Genomic DNA, 27,339 nt, shown 5'->3' on the forward strand with positions numbered 1-27,339 from the left:
ACCCACTGCAGCAACCTTAGCCACTGGGGGCAGACACCAAAAACAATGGGAACTACTAACCTGCAGCCTGTGAAAAGCAGACCCCAAACACAGTAAGGTAAGCAAATTGAGAAGATAGAGAAACACACAGTGGATGAAGGAGCAAGGTAAAAACCCACCAGCCAACCAAAGGAAGAGGAAATAGGCAGTCTACTTGAAAAACAATTCAGAGTAATGATAGTAAAGATGATCCAAAATCTTGGAAATAGAAGGGAGAAAATATAAGAAACGCTGAACAAGGACCTAAAAGAACTAAAGAGCAAACAAACAATGATGAACAACAGAATAAATGAAATTGAGAAATCTCTAGAAGGAATCAATAGCAGAATAAATGAGGCAAAAGAACGGATAAGGGACCTGGAAGATAAAACAGTGGAAAAAACTACCACAAGGCATATTTAAAAAAAAAGAATGAAAAGAATTGAGGAGAGTCTCAAAGACCTCTGGGACAACATTAAACATACCAACATTCGAACTATAGGGGTCTCAGAAGAAGAAGAAAAAAAGACAAGGACTGAGAAAATATTTGGAGAGATTATAGTTGAAAACTTCCCTAATATGGGAAAAGAAATAGTCAATCAATACCAGGAAGTGCAGAGAGTCCCATACAGGATAAATCCTAGGAAAAACACACCAAGACACATATTAATAAGCAAACTATCAAAAATTAAATACAAAGAAAAAATATTAAAAGCAGCAAAGGAAAAACAACAAATAACACACAAGGGAATCCCCATAAGGTAAACAGCTGATCTTTCAGCAGAAACTCTGCAAGCCAGAAGGAAGTGGTAGGACATATTTAAAGTGATGAAAGAGAAAAACCTACAACCAAGATTACTCTACCCAGCAACCATCTCTTTCAGATTCAAGGGAGAAATTAAAACCTTTAGAGATAAGCAAAGACTAAGAGAATTCAGCACCACCAAACCAGCTTTACAACAAATGCTGAAGGAACTTCTCTAGGCAGGAAACACAAGAGAAGGAAAAGACCTATAATAACAAACCCAAAACATTATGAAAATGGTAATAGGAACATACATATCGATAACTACCTTAAATGTAAATGGATTAAATGCTCCCACCAAAAGACACAGACTGGCTGAATGGATACAAAAAAAGAACCCGTATATATGCTCTCTACAAGAGACTCACTTCAGACCTAGGGACACATACAGACTGAAAGTGAGGGGTGGAAAAAGATATTCCATGCAAATGGAAATCAAAAGAAAGCTAGAGTAGCAATTCTCATATCAGACAAAATAGACTTTAAAATAAAGACTCTCACAAGAGAGAAAGAAGGACACTACATAATGATCAAGGGATCAATACAAGAAGAAGATATAACAATTGTAAATATTTATGCACCTAACATACGAGCACCCCAATACATAAGGCAAACGCTAACAGCCATAAAAGGGGAAATTGACAGTAATACAATCATAGTAGGGGACTTCAACACCCCACTTTCACCAATGGACAGATCATCCAAAATGAAAATAAATAAGGAAACACAAGCTTTAAATGATACATTAAACAAGATGGACTTAATTGATATTTACAGGACATTCCATCCAAAAACAACAGAATACACTTTCTTCTCAAGTGCTAATGGAACATTCTCCAGGACAGATCATATCTTGGGTCACAAATCAAGCCTTGGGTAAATTTAAGAAAATTGAAATCATATCAAGTATCTTTCCTGACCACAACGCTATGAGACTAGATATCAATTACAGGAAAAAAAACTGTAAAAAATACAAACACATGGAGGCTAAACAATACACTATTAAATAACCAAGAGATCACTGAAGAAATCAAAGAGGAAATCAAAAAATACCTAGAAACAAATGACAATGAAAACACGATGACCCAAAACCTATGGGATGCAGCAAAAGCAGTTCTAAGAAAGAAGTTTATAGCAATACAATCCCACCTCAACAACAAGAAACACCTCAAACAACCTAACCTTACACCTAAAGCAATTAGAGAAGGAAGAACAAAAAAACCCTAAAGTTAGCAGAAGGAAGGAAATCATAAAGATCAGATGAGAAATAAATGAAAAAGAAATGAAGGAAACAATAGCAAAGATCAATAAAACTAAAAGCTGGTTCTTTGAGAAGATAAACAAAATTGATAAACCATTAGCCAGACACATCAAGAAAAAAAGGGAGAAGACTCAAATCAACACAATTAGACATGAAAAAGGAGAAGTAACAACTGACACTGCAGAAATACAAAGGATCATGAGAGATTACTACAAGCAACTCTATATCAATAAAATGGACAACCTGGAAGAAATGGACACATGCTTAGAAAAGCACAACCTTCCGAGACTGAACAAGGAAGAAACAGAAAACATAAACAGACCAATCACAAGCACTGAAATTGAGACTGTGATTAAAAATCTTCCAACAAACAAAAGCCCAGGACCAGATGGCTTCACAGGTGAATTCTATCAAACAGTTACAGAAGAGCTAACACCTATCCTTCTCAAACTCTTCCAAAATATAGCAGAGGGAGGAACACTCCCAAACTCATTCTACGAGGCCACCATCACCCTGATACCAAAACCAGACAAAGATGTCACAAAGAAAGAAAACTACAGGCCAATATCACTGATGAACATAGATGCAAAATTCCTCAACAAAATACTAGCAAACAGAATCCAACAGCACATTAAAAGGATCATACACCATGATCAAGTGGGGCTTATCCCAGGAATGCAACGATTCTTCAATATATGCAGATCAATCAGTGTGATAAACCACATTAACAAATTGAAGGACAAAAACCATATGATCCTGTCAATTGATGCAGAAAAAGCTTTTGACAAAATTCAACACCCATTTATGATAAAAATCATCCAGAAAGCAGGCACAGAGGGAACTTACCTCAACATAATAAAGGCCATATATGATGAACCCACAGCCAACATCGTTCTCAATGGTGAAAAACTGAAACCATTTCCACTAAGATCAGGAACAAGACAAGGTTGCCCACTCTCACCACTATTATTCAACATAGTTTTGGAAGTTTTAGCCACAGCAATCAGAGAAGAAAAAGAAATAAAAGGAATACAAATTGGAAAAGAAGAAGTAAAGCTGTCACTGTTTGCAGATGACATGATACTATACGTAGAGAATCCTAAAGATGCTACCAGAAAACTACTAGAGCTAATCAATGAATTTGGTAAAGTAGCAGGATACAAAATTAATGCACAGAAATCTCTTGCATTCCTGTACACTAATGATGAAATATCTGAAAGAGAAATTAAGGAAACATTCCTATTTACCACTGCAACAAAAAGAATAAAATACCTAGGAATAAACCTACCTAAGGAGACAAAAGACCTGTATGCAAAAAAACTATAAGACACTGATGAAGGAAATTAAAGATGATACAAATAGATGGAGAGATATACCATGTTCTTGGATTGGAAGAATCAACACTGTGAAAGTGACTATACTATCCAAAGCAGTCTACAGATTCATTGCAATCCCTATCAAACTAACAATGGCATTTTTCACAGATCTAGAACAAAAAATTACACAATTGGGCTTCCCTGGTGGCGCAGTGGTTGAGAATCTGCCTGCTAATGCAGGGGACACGGGTTCGAGCCCTTGTCTGGGAAGATCCCACATGCCGCGGAGCAACATGTGCCATGAGCCACAACTACTGAGCCTGCACGTCTGCAGCCTGTGCTCCACAACAAGAGAGGCCACGATAGTGAGAGGCCCGCGCACCGTGATGAAGAGTGGCCCCCGCTTGCCGCAACTAGAGAAAGCCCTCGCACAGAAACGAAGACCCAACACAGCCAAAAATAAATAAATTGATTAATTAATTTTTAAAAAAGAACAAAAAACTGTTAAAAAAAAAAAATTACACAATTTGTATGGAAACACAAAAGACCCCAAATAGCCAAAGCAATCTTGAGAAAGAAAAACGGAGCTGGAGGAATCAGGCTCCCTGACTTCAGACTATGCTACAAAGCTACAGTAATCAAGACAGTATGGTACTGGCACAAAAATAGAAATATAGATCAATGGAACAGGATAGAAAGCCCAGAGATAAACCCATGCATATATCGTCACCTTATCTTTGATAAAGGAGGCAAGAATATACAATGGAGAGAAGACAGCCTCTTCAATAAGTGGTGCTGGGAAAACTGGACTGCTACATGTAAAAGAATGAAATTAGAACACTCCCTAACACCATACACAAAAATAAACTCAAAATGGATTAAAGACCTAAATGTAAGGCCAGACACTATGATGTGCCAGACACTATGATGCTGCAAAATGATGCAGCTGCTGTGGAAAACAATATGGTGGTTCTTCAAAAACTTAAAAATAGAACCACCAATGATTTAGCAATCCCATTTTTGGGTATATACCCAAAAGACTTAAAAGCAGGGACTCAAACTGGTATTTGTACAACCATATTCATAGCAGCATTATTTGCAATAGCCAAAGGTAGAAGCAACCCGTGTCTAATGACAAATGAATGAATAGATTAACAAAGTGTAGCATATACATATAATAGAATTTTATTTCAGCCTTAAAAAGGAATGAAATGGACACACACTACAATATGGGTAAACTTTGAAGACATTATGCTAAGAGAAACAAGCCAGACATAAATACTGTATGATTCCTTTCATATGATGTTGTTAGTGTTTAATGAGTATAGTTTCAGTTTAGGATGATGAAAAAGTTCTCGATATGGATGGTGGTAATCACTGCACAACAGTGTGAATGCACTTAATTAATGCCTGAACTGTACACTTAACAATGGTTAAATTAGTAATTTTTTTTACAAGTTTTCTTATGTTCTTTGCTAAAATGAAAAATTTATAATTTTTGTAATGCAAAAGATACATTCAAATTAAAAGAAAAATGACAGGCTAGGCAAAAGATCTGCAACACAGTTATTAACAAAGCCCTTCTATAACTCAGTAGAAAATTGGTGAATGTATATAATGAGCAATCGAAAGGGAAATTCTAATGTTTAATAAACATGAAGGAACACTCATTTTCAACAGTGCTCAGGAAAATATACATAAAAATTAGATAGTTTTACATTGACAAAAATATAATGAAAATTGTGTTGGAGGACTGAGGAAATGGGTGCATTCATGTGCCATGCATGAGGAGAGCAGAAGTACATTCAATCATCTTGGTGTAAAACAAAGCTGTATTTATCAAAAATAAAAAACACATTCCCTTTGACTTAGTAATCCTACTTTTAGAACTGTTATAGAAATATTCATACAAGTCTGCAAATGTATGTACAATAATGCTTACTACCCCAGTGCTACAACTGCAAAAACTGAAAATTAAATATCCTTTCAATAGGAATATAAACAAGACATTATGATACAGTCATACAGTGCACTACAATGCAAGCATTAAAATAATGAGATAGATGTCTGTGTCTTATCTTGGAAAAAAAGCCAACAAAATATAAAGTTTTTTTAAAAAGGCAGTTGTAGCACAAAACAGATCTTTTTTTTTAAAGGTATGACACAGACACACGGAATAGAATATCAAACAGTTAAACACTGTTAGCTCTGAAAAGGAGATGGGCAGAAGGGAAGTGATGAGGAGGAAACTGTCACTTTTGAAATACAAACATTATTTGATTTGGTTATATTATTTTTGCAGTTACAGGGTTTTTTAAATTTTAATAAAAATATTCTGACCTCAAAACTAGAAAATGGAAAGGACAGGAAAGACAATTTCAGGAAACTGACTTCAGAAGACAACTTTCTAGGCCATAAGACAGATATCTTGCCCCCAAATATTTCTCCATACAATCTAAAGCTGTTTATTTACTTTTCTTACATTTTTCTGAAATTCCACTGGTGTCCTTTTAAAAACATTAAAAACTTTAGCATTGTATGGTGGAAAGGAATTCAGGCTAGGAGCCCAAAAGCAGTTTCTGTGAATTACTTTAGTCTTTGATAGGATAAGGAACTCTCCCTGGAAGAGTAACAATTTCAATTTCATTTTTATTTTCCTTTAGCATTTTAGTAGCATACAAAACCAAAATACTTTTTGTAAGATCAAGTGATTATCACCCATTCAAATCTTTTTAAATAAATAAAAAACTACACTCTGCTAACCCAAGTAAGATTAGCATTATATTTTGGAGATGGGGATAGAAACAGGAAACAAAGGAAAGAAGCAGGTAATTTTGGAGCATTCAACATTTAAGGGTAGGGCTGACTTGAGTCAAAACTTGAGGCCAGGATACCAGAGACTGAGTAAAAGACTAGGGAGGTAGAGGTATATTAAGGACAAATTTCACTGACTTAAAAATTATTACTTGTGTGTGGGGTACAAAACTTCATGATCGGACTTCCCTGGTGGTGCAGTGGTTAAGAATCCGCCTGCCAATGCAGGGGACACGGGTTCAATCCCTGGTCCGGGAAGATCCCACATGCTGCGGAGCAACTAAGCCCGTGCATCACAACTACTGAGCCTGCGCTCTAGAGCCTGCGAGCCACAACTACTGAGCCCACGTGCCACAACTACTGAAGCCCACACACCTAGAGCCCATGCTCCACAACAAGAGAAGCCACTGCAATGAGAAGCGCACGCACTGCAACAAGGAGTAGCCCCCGCTCACTGCAACTAGAGACAGCCTGTGCACAGCAACAAAGAACCAACGCAGCCAAAATTTAATTAATTAATTAATTTAAAAAAAAAAAAAACTTCATGATCAAGTAAACCTTTGGATATGTACTCAACCAAAACAAAATACATTAATTTTTTAAATAGTAAATGCATACGAAACAAAATTGAAAATAGTAGCTTTTATTTAATCTTTTTTGAGTCACACGTTCCTTTAAGTATCCGATGAAAGCTCTGGACCATCTGCCAGGAAAATCATGCATATTCACATTAAAAATTAAGCATGTATAAAAAAAATTAAGCATGTACACAATTTAAAGAGACCTAAGACTCTGGGTTAAGAACTCCCATTAAAAATGGTGATGAGGTCCCTCTGTCCACAAAGAACTTCATCCTTTAAACTGGCTTAACTCTAATTCTACTAACATGATAAAACCTAACTTCCACCATAATTTTCTCTTTTTTTCCCTAAATTTTTTATTTTTATTTATTTATTTATTTTTGGCTGTACCACATGGCATGTGGGATCCTCATTCCCTGACCAGGGATCGAACCCATGCCCCCCTGCATTGCAAGCGTGGAATCCTAACCACTGGACTGCCAGGGAAGTCCCAATCATAATTTGCCTAAGCAACTGAGTTCAGAGATCTAATCTGGGATTAACCGCTTGAACACCTACAAGTCACTGGTTGTACACTTCATGGAGGGAGGAACAGAAAGAATACAGTCCTCTATTGGTGTCTGTAGAGAACTGGTTTAAGGATGTCTCTCCCACCGCCCCCTAGGATACCAAAATCATCAGATAGTCAACTCCCTTACATAAAATAGTGTAATATTTGCATAGAAACTATGCACATCCTCTTGTGTACTTTAAATCATCTCTAGATTACTTATAATACATAATACAATGTAGATGCTATATAAATAGTTGTAAATACTATGTAAATAGTTGCCAGTGCCACAAATTTAAGTTTTGCTTTTTGGAACTTTCTGGAATTTTTTTTTTACAATATTTTTGATCCTCGGTTGAATCTGCAGATGTGGAACCCACAGATATGGAGGGTTGACTATACTGATAGCTGAGGAATAGATAAAATGACTATGGAGTAAAGAGGTAAAGTATTTAACAATCTGGAGGTGAGGGAGGGTAGAGAGGTTGTTTTAATCAACAGGAAGCAGAATAACAATTCCTGATCCATAGTAGGAACTCTATAAATGAATGAATGAAAAGTGAATAAAACAATAAATGAACAAAAGGAAGTAGCTGAAGAGACTGACTACATGGCTCCAGTAATAGGGAGAGAATTTTAATATTTTGGGCACTACCCTGAAAACATAATTTAAACATTTCCTCCTCACTATAGAAAAATACAGTCAAAATTCTCATCAGCCATATTTACAACCAAATTTTTAGAAAATGACTCACCCATTAGACTTGCCAATTGCAGGATATATAAAATTCATTAGGAGGAAAAAATCAAATTACTAAATCAGAATTAAAGAAAAAAGGAGAAAAATTACTAAGTCAAAGGAGGAAAAAAGTAAAAAATAAAATCAAAATATAAAGAAAAGAGCTACTTACAAAATTAAATGCAGACATATTAAACTAAATACTAACTTACTTTAAAATACACCAGGGACTTCCCTGGTGGTGCAGTGATTAAGAATCCGCCTGCCAATGCAGGGGACATAGGTTCGAGCCCTGGTCCAGGAAGATCCTACATGCCGCGGAGCAACTACTGAGCCTGCACTCTAGAGCTCTCGAACCACAACTACTGAGCCCACGTGCCACAACTACTGAAGCCCACATGCACAGAGCCCATGCTAAGCCACTGCAAAGAGAAGTGGATTCTTAACCACTGTGCCACCTGGGAAGCCCCAAAAAATCTTTTAAAATATACAAAAGAAAAATAAAAACTATGAAATAATAGAACTAAAAATGTCTGAAGAGACGTCTCATCTATCTCTGATGAAACCTGAACCTTTTCAGCCAAAATACATTACATAGAGTTTTATTTTTTCCCAGCTAGGTGCTAAGTTTTTAACTTCTAGGAGCTCTAAGGAAGCCATTGATACTTTTTACAGCAAATAAGTGTTAAGTAATTCTATTAGTTTATATTCTATTCTACTTAAGCAAATGTCATTTTAAAGCTTCTGGTGAATACTTTTAAGAGAGGCAACACCAGCAGGAGCAAACACTAACTGAGATGGCCCAATGCCACAAAGGGAGTAAGCACTAAAACTAGAATTCTTGAGAGGGAAGGATTGGGAGTGTGGGATTAGCAGATGTAAACTATTATACATAGAAAGGATAAACAACAAGGTCCTACTGTATAGCACAGGGAACTATATTCGATGTCCTGTGATAAATCATAATGGAAAAGAATATGAAAAAAGGAATGTCTGTATAAGTGAGTCACTCTGCTGTACAGCAGAGATTGCCACAACATTGTACATCAACTATACTTCAATAAAAAAAAGATTTTAATTTAGAAATCTATCACCAGAAAACTACTAGAACTCATTAATCAGGGCTTCCTTGGTGGCGCAGTGGTTGAGAATCTGCCTGCCAATGCAGGGGACACGGGTTCGGACCCTGGTCTGGGAGGATCCCACATGCCGTGGAGCAACTAGGCCTGTGAGCCACAACTACTGAGCCTGTGCTCTAGAGCCCGCGAGCCACAACTACTGAGCCTCCGCGTCTGGAGCCTGTGCTCTGCAACAAGAGAGGCCGCAACAGTGAGAGGCCCGCACACTGCGATGAAGAGTGGCCCCCGCTCGCTGCAACTAGAGAAAGCCCTCACACAGAAACGAAGACCCAACACAGCCAAAAATAAATAAATAAATAAATAATTAAAAACTTAAAAAAAAAAAAAGGTTGAAGTGGTAAACCGTTAGTACAAATCGTCCTTGACTTATGATGGTGTTATTATGGCCCAATAAACTCATAATAGGTTGGAAATATCGTTAAGTCAACATAATACACCTAATCTATCATATATTATAGCTTAGCCTAGCCTACCTTAAACATGCTCAGAACACTTAACATTAGCCTAGTTAGACAAAATCATCTAACACAAAGCCTATTTTGTAATGAAATGCTGACTACCTCATGTAATTTTTTGAGTACTTAAAGTGAAAAACAGAATGGTTACACGGGTACAGAACAGTTTTAAGTGTATCAGTGGCTTACCCTCGTGATCGAATGGTTTACTGGGAGCTGCAGCTTGCTGCCCAGCATCACGAGAGAGTACTGTACCACACAGGCTAGCCTGGGAAAAGATCAAAATTCAAAATTCAAAGTACAATTTCCACAGAGTGTGTATCACTTTTGTATCATACCCATCGAAAAATCCTAAGTCAGACCACCGTAAGTTGGAGACCATCTGTATATATTTTACCACAATAAAAAAAAATTAATCAACATACTTAACCATATTCAGAGAATAAAAAAGAAAAACCATCTGACTGTTTCAATAGGTACAGAATAAGATTTGAATAAATTATACCCATGATTTCAAAAAAACCTTTCAGCTAATTAAGAACAGAATTTCCCCTATGTTATAAAGGACACCTATGAAAAACCTACAATTCTGAGTATTGAAGAGCTGGACATTTCCCCCTTAAAATTGGGAAGGAGGCAAGGATGTCTACTCTCAACAATTCTATTCAAAATTTTATTAAAGGTCCCAGTTAGTGCAATTAAAAATAAGAAATGCAAGGTACAAAAATTGAAAAAGAAGTAAAACTGTCCCTATTTGCAAACAACATGACTATGCATGTAGAAGATGCAGAAGAATTAACAAAAAGATTATGAATCTTTACATTTAACCAGGTCTCAAGATACCAAATCAATATACAAAATTTTATTGTATGTCTATGCACTAGCAACAAACAAATGAAAAAGAAAATTTAAAAACAATTCCATTTACAACTGCATCATATAACATATTTAGTAATAAATTTAACAAAAAAATGCAAGACCTCATCAAAAGCTATAAAACATTGCTGCGATAAAGATGACTTAATAAGTGAAGAGATGTCAAGCTTCAAGATTGTCAAAATGTTACTTCTCCTCAAAGTAATCTATAAATTCAACACAATCCCAATCATAGTCCCAGCATAATCATAATCCTTTTTATATAAACTGACAAGCTCATTCTGAAATTCATAATGAAAACAAAGGTCCTAGAATAGACAAAACAATTTGGGAAAACAACAAAAGCTAGAGAATTTACATTAACTAAATTTGGGACTTACTCTAAAGCTATTCAGTGGTTCTCAGTTGGAGGCAATTTTGCACCTCAGGGGACATTTGGCAATGTCTAGATACATTTTTGGTTTTCACCACGGGGAGGATGCTACTGGGATCTAACAGGCAGAGGACAGGGATACTACTAAAATTCTATAATACGCGAGACAGCCCCACAACAACCTGGCCCAAAATTTCAATAGTGCCAAAATTGGGAAACCCTAAACTACAGTAGTCAAGACAATGTGGTATTGACATCAGGATTTTCAAATAGATTAATGAAACAGAATACAGATTCCAGAAGATGAGCTCCCTAGGTCAACTGTCTGACAAAGGCAACAAAGCAATTCAATGGAGAAAAGTGTTTTCAACAAAAGGTTCTAGAACAAGATAGCCATATGTAAAAAACTGAACTGTGATTCCCACCTCACACCATACATATCATTAGTTCATGATGGGTCATATACCTAAATAAAAGCTAAAATGATAAATTCTAGAAGAAAACATATCTTCACAACCTAGCAAAAGTACTATCTGTGAAAAGACTTAAAAGCAGAATATATAAAAGAACTAAAAGATCCCTACAACTCAATAAAAACTCAACCCAATTTAAAATATGGACAAAAAACTTGAACAGACATTTCACAAAAGATGACACACAAATGGCTAACAAGCACACGAAAAAAGTGATCAATACCAATATTCGTCACAGAAATACAAAAGTAAAACCAGAAAGAGAATACAAATTAATTCCACAAACTACATACCCATTAGGAGGACTAAACTTTATAAGACTGAAAACAAACAACTGTTGGTGAAAATATGAAATGACCCAAACTCTCACATATTGCTGGTGGGTAGGTAAAATGTTACAAAAGATCTAGCACTTTCTCATAAAGTTAAGCATACACTTAGCCTATGACCCAGTAATTCTACTAGATATTTACCCAAGAGAAATAAAAACATACCTCTGCAAAAGGCCTCATGTAAGAATGTTCTGCTTTATTCACAATAGCGAAAATGTCTGTCAATAAGTGACACACTGTGGTATATTCATTCATACAACAGACTACTACTCAGCAATAAAAATACTGATACCTGCAACAACCTAGAATAATCTCAAATATTATGTAAAACAAACCAGCATAAAGACTATGTACTGTATGATAGCATGTATATCCAATCGCAGAGCAGGCAAAAGTAAGCTATGGTTTAAAAGAAAAAAGGAAAAGAACAGCAGATGCCTTGGAAGGGCAGGGGGCAGGGGCGTTGCAGGGAGAAGGCATGAGTGAGGAACATGGGAATCAAGTGGAAAGGTTCACTATGGACATTTCTGGGATGACAGAAATGTCCAATATCTTGAGTGAGGAATCTTACATGATATAAACATTTACCAAAATAAGCAGTTTTGTACATTATATATAGTTTATTTAAAAAAAAACTATTTAAAAAAATCTAGTAGGGGTGGTGAGTAGATAGGGGTAATATTGAAATAAGAAATGGAAGAAATGTTGAATCTGAGTGACACACACATGGGGGTTCCCTATACTATTTTTGAAATTTTCCATAATTAAAGGTATTTAAAAAATAATTTCTCTTAATTCTCCCTCAGTGGAGGAAGAGAATTGGTAATCACTGTCCTTGACATAAATTACAATCTCTTACTAAGGTATGCTCTAAATTTTCTTTTTTATGCTGAATATATACAGCATATATATACTCCTTTACACTTTCTTTAATCTTATTCATCATAGTTACAGCTCACCTTGAAATGCGTTCATATTTTCCATATTTGATTTATTTACTACTACCTGTAGGGAGAAAACACTCCTTTTGCCCCTACTACCTGATAGCAATATGCTACCTACTTTGAATACATTACCCAACTTAAATCCCAAAGTTGAATTTAGCGTCTAGAATTTTAATCTTATTTACTTATTAATTACCTCTCTCTCATGAAAATTCATGTGCAGTGGCAAACAAGGATCTTACCCTGTTCACTACTTCTTCAGACATGGCACATAAAGGATACCCAGTGAATATGTAAATCAAAGAATTAAGGAATATAATATCAGAGCTCACAAATACACAGTTTAGCTCTCTTTTTGATAGTACAAATCACTTCCCACTCCAGTTATATCCAGCTTGTTTTGCCTTTAATTTTATTGGCATTTATATCAACTGCTATGTCTTTGTTTCAAGTGGAATAGAATATCTGTGTCTCAGAACTTCGCATTTCCTCTACTCAAAAATACAATCATAAAATATTTAAACACAGTTGATTTAATGTATATATTTCACTATATTAAATGATGTGATTTTTCTGCTCTTATTCATATGGCTAAAGAAAAAAATCATAATACTTTGAGAGTCTCAAATTCTGTTAACATCACAATAAAGCTGAAAAACCCTAGCAAATATTGAGAATTGAGAGTTCCTTACATAGGGGTAAACTGCAGTTAAGAATACATTTTTTAAAAAAACAATGATCAAATTTACTTGAAAAGAATTTACCTAACAAAGAGAGCATCTATATAAGCCTAAAATCAAACTGTTAGTTCCCTTCAGTGAAATACAGGAAATCTAGGTTTGTTCTCAGAGTATGTGCTTCAGTAAACATTTGCAGCATGGTTTATGAGCAAAACTATCAATATCTTAGGTTAGGATTAGTTTCACCTCAATTTTGAGTATTTTTTTTCATTCTTAAATATCCTCAAAACATCCATAAAGTTAAAAAAAGAAGAGAGGAAAGACAAACATTATTAGTGGTATCATAAAATACAAAACCTGAGTAAAATAACTACTAATGACATCAAGTTAGTTGTTGAAACCAAGATTTTTCCTCATTAGTTACGCAAAATACTCTACCCAAGAAGTTGGTAGTTGCAATTTTTCTCTGACCAAAAAAATTTGAAAAACTGTTTTCAAACATTCTAACGGAGAAAGCAAGAGAGAAGTAAACACCAGGAGAAACAAATAAAATCACTCACAAAGAATTACATTATACATACAAATTTTATTATTTAAAAAACAGGTCACAAGTATCTTACAAATGTTGTTCGCCATAGATTCCAATCCAAGTTCTTCCAGATGCCATTTTATGTTCATAGATTATACATAACTTTAAAAGCATTTACTTTAAATGTATCAAATGCAGCAAAAGACTTAAAAATAGAAGTTTCAAAGCAAATACTCATTTAGAGATACCAGCAAATAGATCTGACCTTTTCAAGTGGCTTTCCCAAAGAGTTTCCAATCAGTTTCCAGTCATTCAAGACTTCTTCAATTTTGGAAATAAACCTAGGAAAGAGGAAAAAACTTTCTAAATATGTAACCACATTTTTTCCTATTCTTATATAATTTCTTTAAAAGTTTTTTTTTAATATTTTAACACTTTCAACAAAGAAGGCTCAGTAAGTTTAGTATTGTTAGCCTAATTTATGGATGTGAAATAAAAATGAAAATCATCTTTAGCCCAAGAATTCTTAGATTGAGGGACTTCCATGGTGGCCCAGTGGTTAATAATCCGCCTGCCAATGCAGGGTCACGGGTTCGATCCTAGGTCCGGGAAGATCCCACATGCCACGGAGTAACTAAGCCCATGTGCCACAACTACTGAGCCTGCACCCTACAGCCTGCGAGCCACAACTACTGAGCCAGCGTGCCACGACTACTGAAGCCCGCACACCTAGAGCCCGTGCTCCGCAACAAGAGAAGCCACCGCAATGAGAAGCCTGCGCACTGCAACGAAGAGTAGCCCCCGCTCTCTGCAACTAGAGAAAGCCCGTGTGCAGAAACAAAGACCCAACGCCGCTAAAAATAAATAAATTTTAAAAAATAATAAATTCCCGAGGGGTCTGGGCAAGATGGCGGAAGAGTAAGACGCGGAGATCACCTTCCTTCCCACAGATACAGTAGAAATACATCTACACGTGGAACTGCTCCTACAGAACACCCACTGAACGCTGGCAGAAGACGTCAGACCTCCCAAAAGGCAAGAAAATCCCCACGTACTTGGGTAGGGCAAAAGAAAAAAGAAATAACAGAGACAAAAGAATAGGGACGTGACCTGCACCAGTGGGAGGGAGCTGTGAAGGAGGAAAGGTGTCCACACACTAGGAAGGCCCTTCGCGGGCGGAGACTGCAGGTGGCAGAGGGGGGAAGCTTCGGAGCCACGGAGGAGAGCGCAGCCACAGGGGTGCAGAGGGCAAAGTGGAGAGATTTCCGCACGGAGGATCGGTGTGTCGAGTAGCACTCACCAGCCCGAGAGGCCTGTCTGCTCACCCGCCGGGGCGGGCAGGGCTGGGAGCTGAGGCTCGGGCTTCGGTTGGATCCCAGGGAGAGGAATGGGGTTGGCGGCTGAACACAGCCTGAAGGGATTAGCACACCACAGCTAGCGGGGGGGGGGGGAGTCCGGGAAAAAGTCTGCAGCTGCCGAAGAGGCAAGAGACCTTTCCTTGCCTCTTTGTTTCGCTGCGCGCAACGAGAGGGGATTCAGAGCGCCGCCTAAACGAGCTCCAGAGACGGGCGCGAGCTGCGGCTATCAGCGCGGACCCCAGAGACGGGCATGAGACGCTAAGGCTGCTGCTGCCGCCACCAAAAAGCCTGTGTGCGAGCACAGGTCACTCTCCACACCGCCCCTCCCAGGAGCCGGTGCAGCCCACCGCAGCCAGGCTCCCGTGATCCGGGAAAAACTTCCCTGGAAGAACGCACAGCGCGCCTCAGGCTGCTGCAACGTCACGCCGGCCTCTGCCGCCGCAGGCTCGCCCCGCATCCGTACCCCTCCCTCCCCCCAGCCTGAGTGAGCCACAGCCCCCTAGTCAGCTGCTCCTTTAACCCCGTTCTGTCTGGGCGGGGAACAGACGCCCTCAGGTGATCTACATGCAGAGGCGGGTCCAAATCCAAAGCTGAACCCCAGGACCTGTACGAACAAAGAAGAGAAAGGGAAATCTCTCCCAGCAGCCTCAGAAGCAGCGGATTAAAGCTCCACAAACAACTTGATGTGCCTGCATCTGTTGAATACCTGAATACACAATGAATCATCCCAAATTCAGGAGGTGGACTTTGGGAGCAGGATATATTAAATTTTCCCCTTTTCCTTTTTTTGCGAGTGTATATGTGTATGCTTCTGGGTGAGATTTTGTCTGTATAGCTTTGCTTTCACCATTAGTCCTAGGATTAGGTCTGTCCTTTTTTTTTTTTTTTTTACTTGAAAATTTTTTTTTCCTAATAAATGTTTTCTTAATAATTTTTTCCTTATTTTCTACCTTTAAAAATTAAAAAAGAATTTTTTTCTTACTAAATTTATTCTTAATAATTTTTTTTCTTATTTTTTATTATAATAGCTTTATTTTATTTTATTTTATCCTCTTTCTTTCTATTTTTTCTCCCTTTTATTCTGAGCCGTGTGGATGAAAGGCTCTTGGTGCTCCAGCCAGGCATCAGGGCTGTGCCGCTGAGGTGGGAGAGCCAACTTCAGGACACTGGTCCACAAGAGACCTCCCAGCTCCACGTAATACCAAACGGTGTAAATCTCTCAGAGATCTCCATCTCAACATCAAGACCCAGCTTCACTCAACGACCAGCAAGCTACAGTGCTGGACACCCTATGCCAAACAACTAGCAAGACAGGAACACAGCCCCATCCATTAGCAGAGAGGTTGCCTAAAATCATAATAAGGCCACAGACACCCCAAAACACGCCACCAGGCGTGGACGTGCCCACCAGAAAGACAAGATCCAACCTCACCCACCAGAACACAGGCACTAGTCCCCTCCACCAGGAAGCCTACACAACCCACTGAACCAACCTTAGCCACTGGGGACAGATACCAAAAACAACGGGAACTACGAACCTGCAGCCTGTGAAAAGGAGACCCCAAACACAGTAAGATAAGCAAAATGAGAAGACAAAAAAACACACAGCAGGTGAAGGAACAGGGTCAAAACCCACCAGACCTAACAAATGAAGAGGAAATAGGCAGTCTACCTGAAAAAGAATTCAGAATAATGATAGTAAAGATGATCCAAAATCTTGGAAATAGAACAGACAAAATGCAAGAAACATTTAACAAGGACGTAGAAGAACTAAAGAGGAACCAAGCAATGATGAAAAACACAATACATGAAATTAAAAATACTCTAGACGGGATCAATAGCAGAATAACTGAGGCAGAAGAACGGATAAGTGACCTGGAAGATAAAATAGTGGAAATAACTACTGCAGAGCAGAATAAAGAAAAAAGAATGAAAAGAACTGAGGACAGTCTCAGAGACCTCTGGGACAACATTAAACGCACCAACATTCGAATTATAGCGGTCCCAGAAGAAGAAGAGGAAAAGAAAGGGACTGAGAAAATATTTGAAGAGATTACAGTTGAAAACTTCCCTAATATGGGAAAGGAAATAGTTAATCAAGTCCTGGAAGCACAGAGAGTCCCATACAGGATAAACCCAAGGAGAAACACGCCAAGACACATATTAATCAAAATGTTAAAAATTAAATATAAAGAAAACATATTAAAAGCAGCAAGGGAAAAACAACAAATAACACACAAGGGAATCCCCATAAGGTTAACATCTGATCTTTCAGCAGAAACTCTGCAAGCCAGAAGGGAGTGGCACGATATACTTAAAGTGATGAAGGAGAAAAACCTACAACCAAGGTTACTCTACCCAGCAAGGATCTCATTCAGATTTGATGGAGAACTTAAAACCTTTACAGACAAGCAAAAGCTGAGAGAGTTCAGCACCACCAAACCAGCTTTACAACAAATGCTAAAGGAACTTCTCTAAGTGGGAAACACAAGAGAAGAAAAGGACCTACAAAAACAAACCCAAAACAATTAAGAAAATGGTCATAGGAACATACATATCGATAATTACCTTAAACGTGAATGGATTAAATGCCCCAACCAAAAGACATAGACTGGCTGAATGGATACAAAAACAAGACCCATATATATGCTGTCTACAAGAGACCCACTTTAGACCTAGGGACACATGCAGACTGAAAGTGAGGGGATGGAAAAAGATATTCCATGCAAATGGAAATCAAAAGAAAGCTGGAGTAGCTATACTCATATCAGATAAAATAGACTTTAAAATAAAGAATGTTACAAGAGACAAGGAAGGACACTACATAATCATCAAGGGATCAATCCAAGAAGATATAACAATTATAAATATATATGCACCCAACATAGGAGCACCTCAATACATAAGGCAACTGCTAACAGCTATAAAAGAGGAAATCGACAGTAACACAATAATAGTGGGGGACTTTAACACCTCACTTACACCAATGGACAGATCATCCAAAATGAAAATAAATAAGGAAACAGAAGCTTTAAATGACACAATAGACCAGACAGATTTCATTGATATTTATAGGACATTCCATCCAAAAACAGCAGATTACACTATCTTCTCAAGTGCGCACGGAACATTCTCCAGGATAGATCACATCTTAGGTCACAAATCAAGCCTCAGTAAATTTAAGAAAATTGAAATCATATCAAGCATCTTTTCTGACCACAACGCTATGAGATTAGAAATGAATTACAAGGAAAAAATCGTAAAAAACACAAACACATGGAGGCTAAACAATAGGTTACTAAATAACCAAGAGATCACTGAAGAAATCATAGAGGAAATCAAAAAATACCTAGAGACAAATGACAATGAAAACACGACGACCCAAAACCTATGGGATGCAGCAAAAGCAGTTCTAAGAGGGAAATTTATAGCTATACAAGCCTACCTAAAGAAACAAGAAAAATCTCAAGTAAACAATCTAACCTTACACCTAAAGAAACTAGAGAAAGAAGAACAAACAAAACCCAAAGTTAGCAGAAGGAAAGAAATCATAAAGATCAGAGCAGAAATAAATGAAATAGAAACAAAGAAAACAATAGCAAAGATCAATAAAACTAAAAGCTGGTTCTTTGAGAAGATAAACAAAATTGATAAGCCATTAGCCAGACTCATCAAGAAAAATAGGGAGAGGACTGAAATCAATACAATCAGAAATGAAAAAGGAGAAGTTACAACAGACACCGCAGAAATACAAAGCATCCTAAGAGACTACTACAAGCAACTTTATGCCAATAAAATGGACAACCTGGAAGAAATGGACAAATTCTTAGAAAGGTATAACCTTCCAAGACTGAACCAGGAAGAAGCAGAAAATATGAACAGACCAATCACAAGTAATGAAATTGAAACTGTGATTAAAAATCTTCCAACAAACAAAAGTCCAGGACCAGATGGCTTCACAGGTGAATTCTACCAAACAGTTACAGAAGAGCTAACACCTATCCTTCTCAAACTCTTCCAAAAAATTGCAGAGGAAGGAACACTCCCAAACTCATTCTATGAGGCCACCATCACCCTGATACCAAAACCAGACAAAGACACTACAAAAAAAGAAAATTACAGACCAATATCACTGATGAATATAGATGCAAAAATCCTCAACAAAATCCTAGCAAACAGAATCCAACAACACATTAAAAGGATCATACACCACAATCAAGTGGGATTTATCCCAGGGATGTAAGGATTCTTCAATATACGCAAATCAATCAATGTGATACACCATATTAACAAATTAAAGAATAAAAACCATATGATCATCTCAATAGATGCAGAAAAAGCTTTTGACAAAATTCAACACCCATTTATGATAAAAGCTCTCCAGAAAGTGGGCATAGAGGGAACCTACCTCAACATAATAAAGGCCATATATGACAAACCCACAGCAAACATCATTCTCAATGGTGAAAACCTGAAAGCATTTCCTCTAAGATCAGGAACAAGCCAAGGATGTCCACTCTCACCACTATTATTCAACATAGTTCTGGAAGTCCTAGCCATGGCAATCAGAGAAGAAAAAGAGATAAAAGGAATACAAATTGGAAAAGAAGAAGTAAAACTGTCACTGTTTGCGGATGACATGATACTATACATAGAGAATCCTAAAACTGCCACCAGAAAACTGCTAGAGCTAATTAATGAATATGGTAAAGTTGCAGGATACAAAATTAATGCACAGAAATCTCTTGCATTCCTATACACTAATGATGAAAAATCTGAAAGAGAAATTATGGAAACACTCCCATTTACCATTGCAACAAAAAGAATAAAATACCTAGGAATAAACCTACCTAGGGAGACAAAAACATGTATGCAGAAAACTATAAGACACTGATGAAAGAAATTAAAGATGATACCAACAGATGGAGAGATATACCATGTTCTTGGATTGGAAGAATCAACATTGTGAAAATGACTATACTACCCAAAGCAATCTACAGATTCAATGCAATCCCTATCAAATTACCAATGGCATTTTTTACGGAGTTAGAACAAATCATCTTAAAATCTGTATGGAGACACAAAAGACCCCAAATAGCCAAAGCAGTCTTGAGGGAAAAAAACGGAGCTGGAGGAATCAGACTCCCTGACTTCAGACTATACTACAAAGCTACAGTAATCAAGACAATATGGTACTGGCACAAAAACAGAAACATAGATCAATGGAACAAGATAGAAAGCACAGAGATAAACCCACGCACCTATGGTCAACTAATCTATGACAAAGGAGGCAAGGATATACAATGGAGAAAAGACAGTCCTTCAATAAGTGGTGCTGGGAAAACTGGACAGCTACATGTAAAAGAATGAAATTAGAATACTCCCTAACACCATACACAAAAATAAACTCAAAATGGATTAGAGACCTAAATGTAAGACTGGACACTATAAAACTCTTAGAGGAAAACATAGGAAGAACACCCTTTGACATAAATCACAGCAAGATCGTTTTTGATCCACCTCCTAGAGTAATGGAAATAAAAACAAAAATAAACAAATGGGACCTAATGAAACTTCAAAGCTTTTGCACAGCAAAGGAAACCATAAACAAGACGAAAAGACAACCCTCAGAATGGGAGAAAATATTTGCAAACGAATCAACGGACAAAGGATTCATCTCCAAAATATATAAACAGCTCATGCAGCTCAATATTAAAGAAACAAACAACCCAATCCAAAAATGGGCAGAAGACCTAAATAGACATTTCTCCAAAGAAGACATACAGACGGCCACGAAGCACATGAAAAGCTGCTCAACATCACTAATTATTAGAGAAATGCAAATCAAAACTACAATGAGGTATCACCTCACATCAGTTAGAATGGGCATCATCAGAAAATCTACAAACAACAAATGCTGGAGAGGGTGTGGAGAAAAGGGAACCCTCTTGCACTGTTGGTGGGAATGTAAATTGATACAGCCACTATGGAGAACAATATGGAGGTTCCTTAAAAAACTAAAAATAGAATTACCATATGACCCAGCAATCTCACTACTGGGCATATACCCACAGAAAACCGTAATTCAAAAAGACACATGCACCCGAATGTTCATTGCAGCACTATTTACAATAGCCAGGTCATGGAAGCAACCTAAATGTCCATCAACAGACGAATGTATAAAGAAGTTGTGGTACATATATACAATGGAATGTTACTCAGCCATAAAAAGGAACGAAATTGGGTCATTTGTTGAGACGTGGATGGATCTAGAGACTGTCATACAGAGTGAAGTAAGTCAGAAAGAGAAAAACAAATATCGTATATTAACGCATGTATGTGGAACCTAGAAAAATGGTACAGATGAGCCGGTTTGCAGGGCAGAAGTTGAGACACAGATGTAGAGAATGGACATATGGACACCAAGGGGGGAAAACTGCGGTGGGGTGGGGATGGTGGTGTGCTGAGTTGGGCGACTGGGATTGACATGTATACACTGATGTGTATAAAATGGACAACTAATAAGAACCTGCAGTATAAAAAAACAAACAAACAAAACAACTAATACTAAACTTTCATTGGGTTATTTGTATGGAAATATGTTAATATAAATGTTTCAGACATTACATGAAAAAAAAAAAAAAACAAGCTTTAAGGGACAGCTGGCAAGAAACTGAAAGTAGATTTGTCAGCTTTAAGGAATAATCAACAGATTTTTAAACTATTCACTGTCTGATCTTTAAATCTAATGATCAAGCAGACCTATTAAAGAGAATAAACTCTGACTAGCAACATGCTCAATTTCAGCAAATGAACACTGTTACATCTTAGTAGCAGTGTTCAATACATATTAAAGGACACTTTCAGAAGACTTGTTATTACTCTAAGAAGCTGCCTTCTTACACTGTATATGTATGACGCAATCTAACAGCAACAGTGCTCTCCTAAAACACTTACATAGTATTGCTAGAGTACTAGAGTTAATTCTAGTCAAAATATATTCAAAAGTATCAGGTTTTTCCTGTCAGTGACATTATAAATTATTTATTTACATTCTTGGTGTAAAGGTAGTAATGGGAGTTTTTATGATTCAACTGAACCTTCTAATTACTTTCTCTTTAAAATTAAAAAAAGATATTAATACAATATTTTGAGGGGGTTCAAGTGGCAATTATCAGTTTTTATGAAGAGTGCTCTACAAATAAGTAAACACGTTTGCAAAAAAAGAAATAAAAAATTTAAATGTAGGCACATGTGAGCAAAAATCTGTATGTGAAATACACATTACATTTATAAAGGTAAAAAACTGGAAACTGCCTTAAAGTCCAACTGCAGCAAACAGCTGTAAATTAATGGTACATCCATTCAAAGGACTAGTATGCACCCATTAAAAATCATGTTTTGACGCCCATTTGAGGAAATAAGAAAATGTCCATATGCTAGATGAAAAAATGTAAGCTATAGAAATAAATATTGGGACTTCCCTGGTGGCGCAGTGGTTAAGAATCTGCCTGCCAATGCAGGGTACATGGGTTAGAGCCCTGGTCCGGGAAGATTCCACATGCTGCAGAGCAACTAAGCCCGTGCACCACAACTACTGAGCCTGCACTCTAGAGCCCATGAGCCACAACTACTGAGCCCACGTGCCACAACTACTGAAGCCCGCACGCCTGGAACCCGTTGCCCACAACAAGAGAAGCCACCGCACAGAGAAGCCCGCACACCACGACGAAGAGTAGCCCCTGCTCGCCACAACTAGAGAAAGCCCATGCGTAGCAACGAAGACCCAAAGCAGCCAAAAATAAATAAATAAAAATTAATTAAAAAAAAATTTTAGAAATAAATATTAATACAGTTTAACACAGAAAGTTTACAACACACAGATTACAAGGAATTTTCTCAAAATATTAACAGTAGCTATCTCCTGCTGGTAGGGTTACAGGTGATTTTTCTTTTTTTATTTTATAATGATGTATTATAATAAAAATAATTTAAAATAATACAGCTTTCACGGTAAAAGAAGGAACATCTTAAAATATTCATTGTATGAATCCTATCAGTACTAAAACAAACCAAAATTGGACTCTATCCTGTAAGTATTGATACTTGATTAGAAAAATGTAATAACTTTATCCCTGAAAGCTCTCCAGACCTCACCTGAAGAGTCACTTCCTCTTCTCATTCTGTATTAGGTTTTTTTGTTATATGCTCTTAAAAGACCAGGTTTCTTTCTCTTCTCAGTATTTCAATTGTAATTACAGACGCTTGTACTATTATTTGATTCGTGTCTGTCTATACCATTAGTCTGTACGTTCAGCAAGAGCAGGAACCATATGCTTTCACTGACCACCGCGCATCCCTAATGCCCTGCACTGTGCTTGACACATACGTACTCAATATTTTTTCAGTGGACAAGGGATAAAAAGAGTCATTGGCTTCTCTCAATAAACTGTCCATATGGCTCATAACATACTGACAAGAAATTTCATTCAAACATTAAACTCAAGGTTTAAAAGACTCCAAAGTCTTAACACTTTCCCACAAACTGTAAAACACTAGTTTTACTCTAGAAACAAGAGCTTAAAAGTCAAAAATCAAAGTTCCTACTTTGTGGTAGTTTTCATAACTGTGTTAACAATTACTTCCAAATAAGGAGCTAAAGGATTTAATATTCCACTTCAGGATACTTTAAACATTTTGCTAGTGGAAAGTGATGATTTTTCCATTAAATACTCTTGTTTCCTCTTGTTTCTTGTTTCCTCATCCCACTCTCCAAGATTCAAATTACATTTTCTAACTACCTTTAAGACATTAAGTTATTATTTCAAATTCAACAGGTCTAAAACTGTATTCTTCTCACTTTGCCACTTTCGTATGTATCTTCATTCTCTCAGGCAAGAAACTGCAGTTCCATGTTTGATTTTTTTTCCTACTTTTACATTTCATCAAGCGTATCATCGACTTCTTTGAAATGTCTAACAATCTTCCCTCCTAGCCTTTCTCTCTAGTCTCCAAATCACCAACCTAATCGAAGTAACTTCATTTTACCTCATCTCCTCAAACAACTCCCGTATCACTTTGCCACTTTAAAATCAAGGGTCCCTCACTACTGCTCTTTAATGTTCTGAAGTGTGGTCTCCTGACCAGCAGCATCACCTGGGAGCTTGTTAGAAATGCAAATTTTTGAATCTCGGGCATAAAGAACCATAAACTATGATTCCGACGCACACTGAAGCTTGAGAATCACCGGTCTTAAAGCACCAAATTTAGATTCCTTTACTTAGCTTTGGAAGCTGTCTATAATCTGGTCCTATCTTCCTTAATAATCTTGTTTACTTCCCTTCAACAAACAGCCTTCACTCCAGTAAAGACATTTCATTAAATCCCAAAGGTTTTCACCTGTCTCTGTTCAGGTCAGGGCCTTCTCGTATTTAACCAATTACTCTCCACTTTCCAGGCCCAGCACATTTCCTATCTTTTCTATGAAAACACCTCCAACAATTATAATCCACAACAACAGCATCCTTAAACTAATTTAACTATTTGCTGTTTTGTTTTTTTAACACACGGATCAAGGGTTTTGTTTTGGCTTTGTTCTTCTCTGTTAGTATAGTTCTGAACACACAGTACCTGCTCAATAAAGCCTTGCCACTGTGCTTGTGTCTTAAGAACTTTTTTGGGGGGCGGGGGAAGGGACCACAGGTCAAACAAGTATCCCAGCAAGGATCTTTTCTATGCCGTTTGATGACATGACATTCACATCCAGGTGGATTTCCTCTCCCAACCAGAAAGATTATAAAATGTTCCAACAAGCTAACTACTGACCTCAACACTCAGAAAACCTGAAGGGCCTCTGCGACATCAAACTGATAACACCTGGATCCAAGCTATCACTCCTCCCCAAACTTGGCTTTCAACTAATTCCAGCGATCCTACAGTTTCACTTAGCTGTTTCAACTAGGAGTTTGATGGCGCCGGAAGCCTGGGCACATTACCCACTGAAACGGAACAACTTGAATCGAAGCGTTCCCAAGCCAGACGCGGACTATTTCAAAAGGTTATTCTAAAAGACACGATGGAGCTGGTGGGAGTGTGGCAGACGGACAACCACCAGGACTCTGAAAAAAGGCCTTCTCCTGAAAAGGATGTACACGGAAAGAAAAAGAAAAAAGAAAAAAGCACCTGCGAAGTTTATTGCTCACTATGACAAAATGACGTACACGGAAAGGAACGCAGGAACGGAAGGGGTAGCCTGGGGAACTGTTCCTGCGGGTGGGCAGCAACGCGAGAACCAAAGGGCTAAGGAGCGTGGTCGGAGAGCGGAGAAAACAAAACTCCTCCGGGGTTCGGCTGATGTGGGCGGGCCGGGGCTGGTCAGACGCGAGACGCAGAAGAGGCTTGCGGCCGACCACAGCAGGGAGGAGGCGGAGACCCGGAGACCCACGGGTCTTACTTTCCCCGCACAAGTGGCGTCTGGGTTGGGGGAGTCTATGCTGGGGGAGTGGCGGGGGGAGACGCCGGGGCCCAAAGTGCTGGTAACCAATGATAACGACTCACTCACCTTTCCCATTCCGAGGCAGTGGTGAAGTCCGTGATCTCAAATACCTCAGACTCGGGCTGCGGGAAGTGAAAGGAAAGAAAGAGATTGAGCTCCGGGGCGCTGACGCGGAGGAGCAAACTTAAACAGCGGTAGGGATAGGGAGGGAGCAAACGCCTCACCTCACTGTCGGCCGCCATCTTGAGGAGCGCCGAGGCGGGCGCTAGGGCTGCCGGGAAGAAGAGCAGGAGGGCGGGGGGGGGGGCTGGGGGGTGGGGGTGGGGAAAGGAGAGCCGAGAGCAGGCGGAGGCGGAGGCGAAGGCGGGGCGGGGGCGGGCCCTCCGCGCAGCCCCGCCCCCGGAGTACCGCTAGGAAAAATCTTCTCAGGCTGAAATCATTTGATTTTTCTTTTTTAATGCTTTTTGTTCCTGAGAAGGAAGAATTTACTCTGCCCTCAAGTCCCTGTTCTTTGGCTGATTTAATACAATTCAAAATTTTCCTGTAGAGCAATGAATTCAGGAAGGGAACAGAAGCAAGGAAGTAAGGCAAGGCCCTAGAGTCATGTGATTACGAGTGTATTAAAAAACCTAAAACACATTGCTTGTGTTTCTGTTTTTCTTTCCACCTCTGTTGATTGATTGCAAGGCACTGAGCTAGATGCCATAATATCCACCCTCCCTTACCCCTACCCTTAAGAGAATTTACGGTTTGGGTAAGTCATCAAATAAAATCATTATGCTATTTATCTGGTTTCTGAGAAGAGCAACATGCTGTGCAATGAACACAACACTTTTTAAGTCACTGAGGAACAGAAGGAGTGCCAGCTAGCAGTTAGTAATTATATCTCATACATTCTGAAATATTTACAGAGGAAATCATACCATGTCCAGGATTTGTTTCAAAATAAGGGGAGGGAGGAGTGGATACAGCTAGAAATAAAACAAGATTAGCCATGAGTGGATTATTGTTTAAGCCACTGATGGTTACCTGGGTATTTACACTATTCTCTACTTCTGTTAGGTCTGAAATTTTTCGTAATTATAAGCTTTTTTAAAGTTTTTTAAAGGGCTTCCCTGGTGGCGCAGTGGTTAAGAATCCACCTGCCAATGCAGGCGACACGGGTTTGATCCCTGGTCCGGGAAGATCCCACCTGCCGTGGAGCAACTAAGCCCGTGCGCCACAACTACTGAGCCTGCACTCTAGAGCCCACAAGCCACAACTACTGAGCCCGTGTGCCACAACTACTGAAACCCGCAGTCCTAGAGCCCATGCACTGCAAGAAGAGAAGCCACCCCAATGAGAAGCCCATGCACCTCAAAGAACAGTATCCCCCGCTCACCACAACTAGAGAAAGCCCGTGCACGGCAACGAAGACCCAATGCAGCAAAAAATAAATAAATTTAAAAAATGTTTAAGTCTTTTAAAAATTAAATCTCATTTACTGATTTTCTGCAACTCACAAGAAGGGATTCGTGGGTAGAGGACTCAGAAATACAGCTTTAGCAATTAAAAATTTTAATCTTAAGAGCAAGAGATATCAAAAATTTGGTGATATAGAC

The 27,339-nt window shown here is 38.2% G+C and overlaps 1 protein-coding gene across 4 annotated transcripts in view; it reads right to left on the minus strand.

Moving 5' to 3' along the window:
* RAB3GAP1 (RAB3 GTPase activating protein catalytic subunit 1) overlaps window positions 1-25,989 on the minus strand; it is a 157,960-nt gene extending 131,971 nt beyond the window's left edge. For all 4 annotated transcript variants that reach the window (XR_009504167.1, XM_059927599.1, XM_059927600.1 and 1 more), the window contains exons 1-3: window positions 25,963-25,989; window positions 25,805-25,860; window positions 14,151-14,226 (exon numbers count right to left, since the gene is read on the minus strand). Coding sequence is in view for 3 of the 4 variants with exons in the window: in XM_059927599.1 (XP_059783582.1) it covers window positions 14,151-14,226; window positions 25,805-25,860; window positions 25,963-25,980 (150 nt within the window). In the remaining variant the exon portion in view is untranslated. The remainder of the gene's footprint in view (window positions 1-14,150; window positions 14,227-25,804; window positions 25,861-25,962) is intronic.
* Between the last annotated feature and the right edge of the window lie 1,350 nt (window positions 25,990-27,339).

Source organism: Balaenoptera ricei, chromosome 7 (genome assembly GCF_028023285.1).
Source record: "Balaenoptera ricei isolate mBalRic1 chromosome 7, mBalRic1.hap2, whole genome shotgun sequence".
Lineage (NCBI taxonomy): Eukaryota > Metazoa > Chordata > Mammalia > Artiodactyla > Balaenopteridae > Balaenoptera > Balaenoptera ricei.